This window comes from Micromonas pusilla (assembly GCF_000151265.4).
Source record: "Micromonas pusilla CCMP1545 genomic scaffold MICPUCscaffold_5, whole genome shotgun sequence".
Taxonomy (NCBI): Eukaryota; Viridiplantae; Chlorophyta; class Mamiellophyceae; order Mamiellales; family Mamiellaceae; genus Micromonas; species Micromonas pusilla.
Window position 1 is genome coordinate 404,427 of NW_003315886.1, and position 12,819 is coordinate 417,245.

The following is a 12,819-nucleotide window of genomic DNA, read 5'->3' on the forward strand; positions in this document are numbered from 1 at the left end:
CACGACGACGTTCGTGCGTTCCCGAGAGACGTAGACGATCTGAGCGCATCGTCAGTCACCCCGACGAGCCACCACCGCGACGATGACCGGAGAGAAGTCGATGCTGCCGTCCGCGGACGACGTCATCGCGAACGCGGGCGCGTTCGGCCAGCAGCTCGGCTTGGGCGCGCTCGCGGGGTACGTCTCCGGAAGGTTCGCGCGCGCGGGCGCGACCGTCGGCCTCGCGCTCTGCGGAGGCGCGTTCGTCGCGCTGCAGACGCTGCAGTACGGCGGATACGTTCGCGTGGACTGGCACAAGGTGGAGCGCGAGGCGAGGCGCGCGATGGACGCGAACGGAGACGGCGCGCTGACCGCGGACGACGCGAAGCTCGCGTGGGGCGAGGTCGTGGACGTCCTCGCGTTCGGCGTCCCGAGCGGCGCGGGGTTCGGGTGCGCGCCGGCCGCGCGAATCGAACGCTCTCGCGCGCGCGTATTCACCCGTCCCTTCCTTTCGACGTTCGATCGCGTCCCCTTTCGACTGACCGACGCGACGTTCTGTCACCCGCAGCCTCGGCCTCGCGCACGGCGTCGGGCTGCCGGGGGCGAACCTCTTGGCGGGCGGCGCGCTTTTCGCCGCCGCGCCGGCGCTGTGCGGCGCGCACCTGTTCCAAACCTCCGACGGATTCCGCGAGACGTTAGAGAAGGCCGCGCCGATGCTGTCGAGGGAGCTGACGCGGGCGGTGGACGCGGCGAAGACGCGCGCGGAGGCGGCGGCGGGCGACGCGAGGTGCGTTCTTCTTCACACCGGTCCCCGCGCGACCGCGTCGGCGCGGTGAACGCCGATCCTCGATGACTTTTCCACCCGGCGTCTCTCTCCGCCCAGGGTCCCTCGCTCACAATCCCGACACACCTCGACGCCTTTCAACTCCGCTTCTGACGACTTTCAACTCCACCCCGATATCATCGCTCGTATGGACAATTACCCCGAGGTGGGCGGCGGCGGTGCGCGCGGCTCGCGACGACCGCGCGCTGAGAGACCTCGCGAAGCGGACGAGGACGGAGGGGCGACGGAGGGACAAGGGCGGTCGCGGCGGGCTCGACGACGCGCGCGTGCGGTCGAGACTCGGGGACGTCGAGGACATGAGGAGAGCGTTGCGGGCGGAGCGGCGGCGGTGAGGCGTCGTGGACCGCGGCGTCGTAGACTGCTGAATGACGACGCGTTTCGTTCGTCGATTTTCCAACGCGTTTTGCTTCGTTCTCTTCTCCTCGGGGCGACCTGATCTCCCCCCTCCTCTCCCTCTTCTTCTATCGTGTGTCCCTACGCGCCCTTATCTTTCTCTTTCTCGTGCTCTCGCTCCGCGCGTTCTCGTAAATTCCGAGCCCGCGTCTCGAGCATCTTCTCCTCGACCCGGGACATCATCTCTCGGAACAGCCGCTCCTTCTTCTTCTCCGTGCCGCACCGCCCGCACCGCCGCACGAGGTCGCCAAAGTCGATCGGCTCGCCCACGGTGACGTGTATCCTCTCCCCCGCGCGTAACACCCCGACCCCGTACGGTTTCACCCTCTCCATGCCCGTGTGCCAGAACGGAAGCACGACCGGCGGCGGCCCGCCGAGTTCGTGGACGTCGCAGAGCATCTTCCCGAGGCCCCACTTGAGGCGTCCGAGCTCGCCTTGCTTCTCATCCGGCGGCGAGACGCGGCCCTCTGGGAATATGTGCAGCCAGTCGCCCACGCTGACGCGCTCCGCCATCGTCCGCATCACCGCCTGGTTGACCCCGCCGCCGCGACTGATCGGCACCGTCTTCCCCGCGGCGAAGAACTTGTGCGTCCACGGCCCGCTCGCGCAGATCTCCTTGGTGCACATCGTCCACCGGATCCCCCCGTGCTCGCGCTCAGTCGCGAAGTACGCGGGCGGTATGAGCGCGCTCAGCACCCCCGGGTCGTCGAACGTCGACGCGTGGTTGCTCACGGTGATCAGCCCGCGCGGGCGCTCGCGCTTCGTCATGTTATCGAGGAGCGCGTCGTAGTTGCTCACGGTCGTCGTGTTCATCCACGTGAGGACGAACCGACTGAACCGCGAGACGACGCCGAGGACGACGTCGCGCCCGAGGTCGCCCCACGCGCCGAGCGGGGGAGCGACGTCGGGGTGCGCGTCGCCGTAGATCGGGCGGGGGGTGGGGGGGGTAGAGGGCGGCGCGGCGGGGGGGGAGCCCGCCGTGCCGTCCATGGCGCCCCAACTCGTGCGCCGCGCCGGATCGCAATGCGACAACGGACATGAACGTCGCGAAGAGTCGTCCAGTCGCCCGCGCGACGGTGAAAAACAGCCTCTCGACCGAGGCAGCCCCGGACGGGTCTATGGCGCCACGTCGCGAGCGCGCGCGCGGCAAAACGAAGGCGCGCGCGCGCGCGTCGTGACGATCGCGTTCTACAGTAGTACGTGTTACAATCGTCGCCGAAGCGGCGGCGCGTCGCGTCGCGTCGCGCCGCGCCGCGTTCCCTTCCCTCTCGGTCGTTCGCGTTCGCGTTCGCGTCGCACAAAAAAATCGTCTCCGTCTCCGTCTCGTCGCCGCCGGCCGCCGTCGTCATCGAATGTGCGTCCGCCCGCTCGACCACACCTGGTTATCGTGCCCGCTCCCTTGGCTCTTCGGCCCGGGGAACACGTTCCAAAACCGCAACGTCTCGTCCCCCGCGCCCGTGACGACCGTCTGCCCGTCGGGCGATATCGCCAAGTACAACACCCGAAGCGTGTGCCCCGTGAGCGTCGCGAGTTTCGACATCGTCGGATACCGCCACACGACGATCTGATTCTGCGAGTACCCGTGCGTGGACACGAGCTCGTTGACGTTCTTACTCCACACGAGGTTACACACCTGCGACCCGGTGTCCACGCACGACAGCGCCGTGTCCGTGGACGTGTTCCAAAACCGAATGCATCGATCCGCGGTCCCCCCCCCCGACGCGAGCAAGCCGTGCTGAGGGTCGTTCCATACAAAGCGAACGTCGGGGTGGAGTTGAAAGGCGTCAGAAGCGGAGTTGAAAGGCGCCGAGGGCGGGGATTGAAAGCGAGGGACCCTGGGCGGACAGACACGCCGGGAAAAGTCCTTAAGGAACGGCGTTCACCACGCGAACGCGGTCGTATGGGTACCAGTGTGATACTAGAACGCGCCTGATGCGGCGACCACGCGATGGCCTTCACCGCCGCCGCGTGGTCGCCGTACCTCAGCACCGGGTGCGCGCTGTTCGCGCTCCATATGAACAGCTGGTTATCGTTCCCCCCGGAAGCGAGCTCGCGGTCGTCGTAGCTCCACTTCAGGCCGCAGACTTCGGACTTGTGCCCGACGAGTTTTCCGACGTGGTGCTCGCTCGCGCGGACGTCGCGTTGAAGCACGTTTCGATCGCGGCTGCCGCTCGACAGCAGCGCGCTGCTCCATGCGAGGCACCCGACGCGCGTTCGATGCCCGCCCATCGTCCGCACTTTCTTACACTTCGCCGCGTCCCATATCTGCACCTCGCCCTTATCCGTCCCGACCGCGAGGTACGTCCCTCGCGGCGTCCATCCCACCGAGCACACCGAGTCGTTCGGCCCGAGGTCGCAGAGCTTCGTCACGCGACTCGTGCACGCGCTCCACAGGTACACGCACGTCCCCAGCCCCACGGCGAGGATGTTGTGCGAGGACCAGTCCACGAGGTTGAGGTAGAAGTCGTCCTGCAGCGCCGGCGCGTCGAGCACCTTAAACGGCGACCGCGCGACTTTCCGCGGCGACTTTCGCGGCGTCGAGAGCGCGTCCGCCGTCGAAGCGCTCTCGAACGACGCGTCGCCGCCGACGGGGGAGAGCGAGTAGGGGGACCCGACGGGCGCGAACGCGAGGCGCGACGCCGCGTCGGACTTGAACCGGAACAGGTTGCGCGCGCCGCCGTTCGGGGATCTCGACGGGCTGGGGGTGGGGAGGGAGGGGGAGGGGGAGCGGGGACGGGGCGTCGGCGCTCGGCGGCGGGAAAAGGAAAAGACGCGCGAGACGCGCGCGTCTGGTCTGGTATCTGGTCTGGTCGCGCGCGAGCGAAGAATTGTAGTCTCGGAAGAGGCGCCGCGCGGGGGCGTCGCGACGCACCTCGAGTACGAGTACTGCCTTCCCGGCTCCGCGAACGCGATGGAGGGCCGCAGCGGGGACAGCCCCGCGGCGGCCGCCGCGGAGTCGCCGAGCATCTCCGACCGCAGCAGCGTGGAGTACGCCGCGGACGTGTCCTGCGAGGGTGGGGAATTACGAGACGACAGCGCGGAAATTCTATCGTCAGACGCGCGGGCGGGGCTCTCGAGACGCGCGCGCGCGGGCGGACGACGCGGGGAACGAACGCGCCGCTCGGCGACGCGCGCGGAGTCGACATCGCGCGCGTCGAACGAGACGAGCGAGCGGCGCGCCGGCGCGAGGCGAAGGAAACGGCGGCGTCGCGGCGCGGGGACGCGCGCGGCGAGAGACGGAGCGGCGGGGACGCACCTCGCGATCGGACGTCGCGTGCGACGACGGCGACGGCGCGGTCCTCGCGTCCATGAGGTTGAACCCGTTCAGACCCGCGGACGAGAGCCGGCTCGGGACGAAGCGGTCCGAGTACGTCGTCTTCCGCGGCGTCCGCGCGCCGCCGGGGACGGTCGCCATCGCGTCCCGAGAGCGCCCGCTCTACTGGCCAGTCGCTAACACCGAGACGCCCTCGCGCCTCTCGCCGCGCGCGTCCCTCGCGTCGCCTCCGCGCCTCGGTCGACGCGCGCGGTGGAACGATGCGGACGAGTGCGACGACGACGCGGAAGAGCGCGACGTCGGCTCGAGATGCGAACGAGCCCTGTCGTGCGCCCGGGGGAAGTGACGCCCCGCCCTCCGCCCCGGGATCTTTTCTTCCGTCCCGGGAGACGATCCGCGCGGGCGCTCGAGCGCGTGAATGCGGTCGGTGAACCCTCGGAAGGGACTGGTAGCCCTACGTGTAGATTTTAGGGTTTTTCTCAGACTAAATGCGCTGTGCGAAACGGAATTCGGTCTTTCTATCGGCTCTTTGCGGCGTGGGGTCCTGAACCAAGAAATTGGACAAAAATGCCCGAACGCTTTGCCGCGAAAAGGCGCGAAGAGCGCCAAGAAGCGCGACGCGTTCAGCGCTACGGGCAGAGCACGGCGCGCGCGTTTTCTCGCCCGCGCGACGCGCGATCACGGTTCGGGCGTCCTTGAACGACGTTCACGCGCGCGAGCGCGCGTCGATTCGCGAGACGGTCGATCCCCGCGCGAGTCCTGTCTCCGTGAATTGTGGACAGCATCGATCGATTCCCGTCCCCCCGCGCGAAAGGTCCACAAACGACGCCTACAAGAAGATGTCGGCGGTCGACGACGAGCTCCCGGACGCGCCGCGCGAGACGCCGACGCCCGGTCCGATGTCCTACGCGCACGCGCTCGACACGAGCTCCGGGAGCTCGTCCTTGAGCGATCGATCGATGCTCGCGGTGACGACCGAGGAGGACGATTCTTCGCACGCGAATCGCGTTCCCAGGGCGGAGGAGCAGGGTCCGGGCTTCCGCGACGGCGACGACGACGACGCGGCGACGACGGTCAGCGACGCGACGACGACGACCACCACCACCACCATCACCGACGCGGACGACGCAAACGCGCCCGCGCGCGGTGGGGAATCCAGGAAGAAGCCGACGCACCGACGCGGCGGCGCGCGCGGCGGGGGATCGCGCGAGCGAGGAGGGCAGCGACATCATCATCATCATCCCTCGCACCTCGCCGTCGACGAGTGGGCGACGCAGTCGTCCTGGGCCGCGCAAGCGCAGCGGATGCACCAGTACCCGCACTCGGCGTACGCGCACGCGGGCGCCGCCGCGTACGTCCCGATCCACGATCACCGCGACGCGGAGCCTCCGCCGCCGGGCACGGGCGTGCTGCACCCGACGTCGCACCTCGGCCGCGGCGCGGACGAACGTCCACCGTACGCGCGCACGTACGGCGACGACGTCATCGACCCGTACGCCGCCGCGGCGTTGATGTACGGGTACGGGTACGCCAACGCGGACCCGGTCTTGGTCGCGAACTACACCGCGTGGCAGCTGAGGCAGCACGCGGCGGCGGCGGCGGCGCACGCGGCGGCGATGGCGGCGGCGATGGCGGCGGGAGGCGGCGTCTGGCCGGGCGCGCACGGCGGCGCCTCGCGGCCGCCGATCGGAAGGCGCGGCGCGAGCGGGAGCGGGAGAAGACGACAGCCGCTGCACAAGCAGAGGACGGTGTACGTGCACGGGCTCCCCGCGGACGTCGTCGAGGAGGAGCTTGACGCGGCGTTGGCGGCGGCGGGCGCCGTCGCGGAGATCCGTCTCTACGCCGGGTTCGCGTTCGTCGCGTTCGACACCCCCGCGGCGGCGGTCGCGGCGGTGGCGATGAAGACGATCAACCTGTGCGGCGTGGACGTCGCGATCACGCCGTCGGAGACGAGCGTCACGCCCGTGAACCCGCGTCTGTTGCCGGGGAGCGAGGAGGAAAAAGAACGGTGCGCGCGAACCGTCTACGTCACCAATCTCCACGTCGCGTCGACCGCGTGCGAAGTCCGAGAGCTGTTCAACGACGTCGGCGGCGCGGTCGCGCGCGCGCACGTCCACGGGGACCCGAGCCGCGGGTCCAAGATCGCGTTCGTGGAGTTTGAGACGCTCGTCGGCGCGCGCGCGGCGATGGCGCGCGGCGGCGCGACGCTGAAACTCCGCGGCCGCGTCCTCCGCGTCTCGCCGTCGAAAACGCCGCTGCATGTGGACGGCGACGCGCCGGTATCCGACGACGCGTCCACGGGCGCGTCGGGCGACATGGACGTCCCGGAGTCCCCGAGCGCTCAGAGCGTCGGAAGCGGCGCGTCGTTCGGGGGGACGAACGAGTTTGGCGACGCCATGTCGTTCGGGTCGTTCGATTCGCACGATTCCCACGGCGGACACGCGCGAAGCGGGTCGCACGACTCGATGTCGGCGCCCGGGTCGCCGCCGTGGGTCGCCTGGCGACGGAACAGCAAGGGGTCGATGAACTCCTCGATGAACTCGCGCGGGAGCTCGCTGCGCGGTTCGAGCGCGTCGTTGCATCTCCTGAAGGCGACGTCGGAGAGCGGCGCCGAGCCGACGATGTGGCACAACGTGCACGTGTCCAACGTGTCGCTGTCGGTGTCCGAGTCGGCGCTCGCGCGCGTCTTCGCCGGGTGCGGACGCGTGTTAGACTGCCGGACCTGCGGGGACTGCGGGGACAAGAAGAAATTCGCGTTCGTCGCGTTCGAGACGTCGCACGAGGTGGATCAGGCGCTGACGCTGGACGGGTTCGTGGTGGACGGCCGCGCGATCAGAGTCACGCGATCGAAAACCGCGGTGATACCGGTGAACCCGGGGCTGCTTCCCACGTCCGAGGCGGACGTCGAGCGCTGCGGGCGGACGGTGTACGTCTCGAACATCGACCCGACGACGTCGGACGATGATCTGAAGCGCGCGTTCGAGGCGAACGCCGGGGCGATTCGGCGGGCGCACGCGTTGTCGTCGTCGCGGCGGGACGCGCGAAACGCGTTCATCGAGTTTGAGAACGCGTCGAGCGCGGTGAGCGCGTTGGGGATGAGCGGGCGGGTGATTGGCGCGCGTAAGGTGCGCGTCGTGCCGTCGAAGACGCCGTTGAAGATCATGCCGTCTCACGCGACGAAGCGCGCGAACCCGTTGAAGGACGGGAGCGTCGCGGCTGTCCCGGGGAAGGAGGACGCGGCGGCGACGGCGGGCGCGCTGGCGAAGATGACCATGGAGACTGGTCCTCATACGACCGTGTTCGCGTGATGAACGCCGATCCTTAAGGACTCCCCGGGCGGTCGCCGCGCGAGCGCCGATAGGGGTGCGTGATGGGCGTGTAAACTGTATACTACTTTCACCCGTGTAACAAGAATCGAATAATCGAGAACACTCTGAGGGTACCCGATCCGCGTCCGTCACAACGACACGGTGGACAGCCGCGCGACGACGCCGTTGCAGTGCGCCAACCCGACGACGCACACCGTCCGCGTCGGCGGCGCGTCGCTCTCGTCCGCCGCCCTCGTCGCCGTCGCCGCCGCGTCGCCGATCTCGCCCTCGACGTCCGCGACCAAGTACCCCGCCGGGTGCGCGTTCAACGCGCGCGCCGTCGGCGGCGTCGACGCGTCGTCGGCCTTCACGTACACCTCGAGCTTCCTCGCGCCGGTGACGGCGCGTTTTCCCTCCTCGCAAGACACAACCTTCGCGCGCCGCAGCCACCGCTCTACCACTAAGTCCGCGGACCGCGCCGTCGCGTCGCTCTCGCCGGCGCCGCTCTCTCCGCCGGCTCTCTCGCCGCCGCCGCTCTCGCCGCCCTGAACGCCGTCGAGCCACGCCTGGGAGACGTACCGACGGTTCACGCCGAGCACGCACCCGAGCTCGGCGCCGACGAGGTTTCCGCCGTTTTCGCGCGCGACGCGGTCCATCAACGCCAGCCACCGCGGCTCGAACAAGTTCAGTCGCCGCACCTCCCCGGGCGCCATCCGCCGCCTGAGCGTGAAGCACGGGATCCCCGGCGGGCCCGCGGCGCGCTCGCGCGCCGCCGTCGTCGCCGCGTCCGCGTGGAAGACGTGCCGCACGCGTCGAAGCTCGCCGCGGTCGACGCCAGCGCACGCGGACGCGGCTCTCGCGCACGCGGCGGCGAGGACGTCGTCGCGGTCCAGCAGCAGCACCTCCACGGCGCGTCCGAAGACGAGCAGCGCGGCGGCGTCGAACGCGACGTCGATGACGTCGAGGAGCGCGCGCCACGGCGGCGACGCGGCGGCGAGCGTCGTCGCGGTCGCGGCGGTCACGTCGCCGCCGCCGCCCAGCCCGCCGCCGCCGCTGAGCGCGGCGTCGTACGCCGTCGCGATCAGCGCGACGAGCGCGACGAGCGACGGCCCTCGCAGCGGCGCGAGCTTCCCCGGGTCCTCCCGCACGACGTCCGGGAACCGCACCGCGCCCGCGCCGCCGCCGCGCGGCCCGGGCCCGAGCCCGAGCCCGAGCGCGTTCGGAATGTGCGTCAGCGATCGAAGCAGACGCGGCGCGTCGAGGAGCTCGCGCGCGCTCGCGTCGAACACGCGCCGCCTGAGCTCGTCCGGGAGCGACCGCGCCTTGGCGTCGCCCAACACCACGAGCGCGCGCGCGGACTCCGCCGCGGACGCGCCCGCGAGGAAGTCCGCGCCGTACGACGCGCCGCGCGTCGACGACGTCGACGTGGCGAGGGCGAGGGCGAGATCGGTGGCGACGATCGCGTCGAGACGCTCCTGGTCGAGCTCGAGGACGACCGCGTCCGGACGCACCGTCTCCACGACCGCGCGCACCTCCGCCGCGGACGCGCTGCCGGGCGTGTGCACGGTCCCGACGACGTAGAACTCGTGCCGGCGCCCGCGCGCGTCGACGCGCGTCAACGCGGCGACGCACGCGGGGAGCGTCGAGGTCGTCGTCGCCGTCGGAGCGGGCGCGGCTGCGGGATCGCGGCGCGCGGACGGCGGCGCGGACGTCGACGCGGACGCGCGCGCGGCGGCGGCGCGACGACGGCCGGCGGACGCGCGCGCGGACGCCGGCGCCGGCGGCGGCCCGGCGCGCGTCGACGCCGCGGGGTGCATCGCGCGGGTTCGAGACGCCGCCGCCGCCGTGCCGTGCCTCCGATGGTGTGATGAGAGAAACGAGCTCATCGCGAGCTGAGGTGATCTTCAAAAAAAAACGCAACAGACGCCGACGAACGCGCACGAGGAGGAGGGAGGGAGAGACGCGTGCGCGACGTTCGTTCGTTCGTTCGTTCGTTCGTTCGTTCGTCACAGGTGTGCTCTTCTGTTGTGTGTCGTCTTCGTTCACGCCCTCGAGAGCTCGGCCTCGAGTCTGTTCACCGTCTCTCGCGCTCCGGTACGGCCGAGATCCCGCAAGTAGACTCGTCCAGCGCGCCGCCCCCTCGCGACTATGCCCCCTCTCCTACCTCCGCAGCTATCCTACCCTAAACCCTGGTACGGCCTCCATCTTACCTCCGCAGCTATCCACCGCAGCACATCCCCGTGCATGCGGATCCACGCTCGAGCTTTGCATTCCTCCGGATCCCACGGTGCATCGTTCGCTCGCGCCCACTGCAACACCTCCAGGTGGCCGCCACGCGCGGCATCGGCGCAAGTCCTCTCGTCCCACGGAGCGCCGTTCACGCGCGCCCACTTCAGCACCTCCAGGTGGCCGCCACCCGCGGCTTCGTGGCAAGTCTCCTCGTCCCACGGAGCGTCGTTCGCGCGCGCCCACTTCAGCACCTCCAGGTGGCCGCCAAGCGCGGCTTCGTGGCAAGTCCTCTCGTCCCACGGACAGCCGTTCGCGCACGCCCACTGCATCACCTCCAGGTGGCCGCCGCTCGCGGCAAAGGCGCAAGTCCACTCGTCCCACGGAGCGCCGTTCGCGCGCGCCCACTGCAGCACCTCAAGGTGACCTTCTCCCGCGGCATAGGCGCAAGTCCACTCGTCCCACGGGCATTCGTTCGCTCGCGCCCACTGCAGCACCTCCAGGTGGCCGCCTTCCGCGGCTGCGTTGCAAGTTCTCACGTCCCAGGGACAGCCGTTCGCGCGCGCCCACTGCAGTACCTCTAGTTGGCCGCCACGCGCAGCCTTCTTGCAAGTCAGCTCGTCCCACGGAGCGCCGTTCGCGCGCGCCCACTGGAGCACCTCCAGATGGCCGCCAGCCGCGGCATCGTGGCAAGCCCGCTCATCCCACGGACATCCGTTCGCTCGCGCCCACTGCAGCATCCTCAAGTGGCCGCCGCTCGAGGCCCAGGCGCAAGTCCACGCGTCCCACGGGCATCCTCGGGCCTTGGCCCACTTCGCGACCTCCACATTCCCACCCTCCGCGATGCACATGAACGTCTTCGCGTTCCACGGACACCCTCGCTGATCCTTCGCCCACGCCAGCCTGCTGCTCGACCCGACGAAGTTTGGCAACCTCCCGAGCTCCCTCCTCACCGCGGCGACGTCCCTCACGTCATGCTCGACGGGCGACGCGAAGACGACGTCGCGCATCTTTAGGTTCACCGTCGCGAGCACCGCGAGGTCGCCGCTGTCGAGCCGCGAGAGCACGTGCGCGGCGAAGACGTCGGGCGCGTCCGCGGCGAATCGTTCCAAGCGCGAGCCCGCGTCGAGATCTGCGGAAGTCGAGCCGTCCCCCGCGATCTCGTCGCCGGCGCCAACGAGAAGCGCGCGCTTCTTCGGTCGCGAAGGCGACATCGCGTCGCGGGGTCAGAGAGAACTTCGCGACGAGGCCGCGGAGGAGGAGGAGGAGGAGGAGGTGGCGTCGTCCCGCGCGCGAGGCGAGTGACGAGACGGGACGACGCGACGCGGGCGTTTTCGTTGTTGTTTGCGCTCTCGCGCTCGCAGGCGATTTTTTTTGACCGGCTCTGCGGTCGCTGCCTGCCGGTCGCGAAAATTTTGACCGGCCCGGCGCCTGGTGAACGCAAAAACCAAGCCCTATTTCGCACCCTGGCTGGTACAGTCAGCTCCAGATCTGTCATCCCGCGAGCACGTGCGCACGCCGGCGACGAACCGCGTCGTCGTCCGCGGCGCGCTCACTTTCGCGCGCGACGACGCGTCGACGCCGCCGCGTTCCTGAAGTGCGACCGCGCCACGCGCGTCGGTCACGCCGTCCGCGATGCTCGCACCGCGCGCGGTCCTCGCGCCGCGCGTCGCGCGCGCGTCTCGTTCATCGGCGGACGGGAAACAACAACCTTCGTCCGCCCGAACTACGACCACGTTTTTCCAACGCGCGCGCGCGACGAGACGTCGCGAGCGCGCGTTGCACGTGATGCGCTTGTACCCGGACGCGGGCTTCGTCGCGAAAGTGCAATCGAAATTCCCAGCCCAAGGCGTCGCGTCCGCGGAAGAAGGCCGGCGCGTTTCGCTCGACCACCGTCCGATCGAATCTCGCGCCCGCGCGGCGTTCGTCCCCGCGGTCGTCCACGTAACGCATCTTTCGCGAATGGAACGCTCCGCTCCCCGCGTCGACCGACCGACCGACCGACGCGTCGTCCATCCCATCCCATCCCATCCCATCCCATCCCGTCGCGCAGATGCCTGTGGGACGACGGCTACGACATCCTCGACGTCCGCGCCGAGTCCGAGATCGACCACGCCGGGAAGTGCCCAAACCCCCCAGCGCCCGGCGCCGCCGCGGGGACGCGCGTCACGCGCGCGTGTCTCGTTCACGCCGAGCGTCGATACGACCCTGAGCTCAGGGAGAAGGTGTACGCGCAGTCGGGCGTGAACCCTTCGTTCATGGCGGACGTCGAGAAGGCGTTTCAGGACAAGAACGCGAAGATCATGGTCGTGTGCGGCGACGGTCGCACGCGAGCGACGCGCGCGGTGGAGTTGATGCGCGCGGCCGGGTACGAAAACGTCGTCAGGCGCGTTCTATACACTGGTTCCCATACGACCGCGTCGGCGTGGTGAACGCCGATCCTTAAGGATTTTTGCCCGCGATTCTCTCCGTCCATCTCTCGCTTTCAACGCCCGCCCTCGACGCCTTTCAACTCCAACTGACGCCTTTGAACTTCACCCCGACGTTCGCTCGTACGGAACGACCCTCAGGCTGGAGGGCGGGTTTAACCTGTGGGCGAGAGCGTGGGATCAGACGATGCGACGGAGGAACCTGCCGGGGAGCTTCTCGCGCGGGTTCGACTCGCCGATGTTCGCGGACAGTAACGTCACGGGGGAGGTGTTTAACGTGGAGTGGAAGGACGCGACGGAGTGGGCGGTGTGATGAGACGAAGCTAGTACAAAGTACTGTACCATCTTTTGTTTCGCTCTTGAAAC

General features: G+C 69.5%; 7 protein-coding genes across 7 annotated transcripts; 3 read left to right on the top strand and 4 right to left on the bottom strand.

Annotated features, from left to right (window-relative positions):
- Positions 1-82: 82 nt before the first annotated feature.
- MICPUCDRAFT_57905 (uncharacterized protein) lies at positions 83-815 on the top strand (the record flags this gene model as incomplete). Its single annotated transcript, XM_003058370.1, has 2 exons — positions 83-429; positions 548-815. 2 exons carry the CDS (start codon positions 83-85, stop codon positions 813-815), a joined length of 615 nt encoding a protein of 204 aa, XP_003058416.1.
- Positions 816-1,453: 638 nt separating this feature from the next.
- On the bottom strand, positions 1,454-2,074 carry MICPUCDRAFT_11236 (uncharacterized protein; the record flags this gene model as incomplete). The annotated part of the gene is made up of 1 exon (XM_003058734.1): positions 1,454-2,074. A coding segment is annotated over one exon (621 nt), but the record flags the coding sequence as incomplete, so codon positions are not given.
- A 323-nt stretch (positions 2,075-2,397) lies between these two features.
- On the bottom strand, positions 2,398-4,631 carry MICPUCDRAFT_45511 (uncharacterized protein; the record flags this gene model as incomplete). The annotated part of the gene is made up of 4 exons (XM_003058735.1): positions 2,398-2,951; positions 3,125-3,914; positions 4,125-4,222; positions 4,473-4,631. The coding sequence occupies 4 exons, from the start codon at positions 4,629-4,631 to the stop codon at positions 2,562-2,564; spliced, it is 1,437 nt and encodes a 478-aa protein (XP_003058781.1). The 3' UTR covers positions 2,398-2,561.
- Positions 4,632-7,087: 2,456 nt separating this feature from the next.
- Positions 7,088-7,648, top strand: MICPUCDRAFT_5946 (uncharacterized protein; the record flags this gene model as incomplete). Its single annotated transcript, XM_003058371.1, has 1 exon — positions 7,088-7,648. A coding segment is annotated over one exon (561 nt), but the record flags the coding sequence as incomplete, so codon positions are not given.
- Positions 7,649-7,947: 299 nt separating this feature from the next.
- MICPUCDRAFT_57909 (uncharacterized protein) lies at positions 7,948-9,684 on the bottom strand (the record flags this gene model as incomplete). The annotated part of the gene is made up of 1 exon (XM_003058736.1): positions 7,948-9,684. The coding sequence occupies one exon, from the start codon at positions 9,682-9,684 to the stop codon at positions 7,948-7,950; it is 1,737 nt and encodes a 578-aa protein (XP_003058782.1).
- Positions 9,685-9,782: 98 nt separating this feature from the next.
- On the bottom strand, positions 9,783-11,310 carry MICPUCDRAFT_57910 (uncharacterized protein). The gene has a single exon (XM_003058737.1). The coding sequence runs from the start codon at positions 11,236-11,238 to the stop codon at positions 9,976-9,978; it is 1,263 nt and encodes a 420-aa protein (XP_003058783.1). The 5' UTR covers positions 11,239-11,310; the 3' UTR covers positions 9,783-9,975.
- Positions 11,311-11,592: 282 nt separating this feature from the next.
- On the top strand, positions 11,593-12,813 carry MICPUCDRAFT_68025 (uncharacterized protein). The gene is made up of 3 exons (XM_003058372.1): positions 11,593-11,898; positions 12,078-12,410; positions 12,595-12,813. Exons 1-3 carry the CDS (start codon positions 11,660-11,662, stop codon positions 12,764-12,766), a joined length of 744 nt encoding a protein of 247 aa, XP_003058418.1. The 5' UTR covers positions 11,593-11,659; the 3' UTR covers positions 12,767-12,813.
- Positions 12,814-12,819: the final 6 nt, after the last annotated feature.

What these genes read in the sequence shown, in the direction of transcription:
- MICPUCDRAFT_57910 (XM_003058737.1), bottom strand. Translation starts at nt 11,238, where the DNA reads ATGTCGCCTTCGCGACCGAAGAAGCGCGCGCTTCTCGTTGGCGCCGGC.
- MICPUCDRAFT_68025 (XM_003058372.1), top strand. Translation starts at nt 11,660, where the DNA reads ATGCTCGCACCGCGCGCGGTCCTCGCGCCGCGCGTCGCGCGCGCGTCT. An exon ending in GCGTCCGCGGAAGAAGGCCG is followed by an intron (nt 11,899 to 12,077) that starts GCGCGTTTCGCT and finishes CCCGTCGCGCAG; the next exon opens with ATGCCTGTGGGACGACGGCT. An exon ending in GGGTACGAAAACGTCGTCAG is followed by an intron (nt 12,411 to 12,594) that starts GCGCGTTCTATA and finishes AACGACCCTCAG; the next exon opens with GCTGGAGGGCGGGTTTAACC.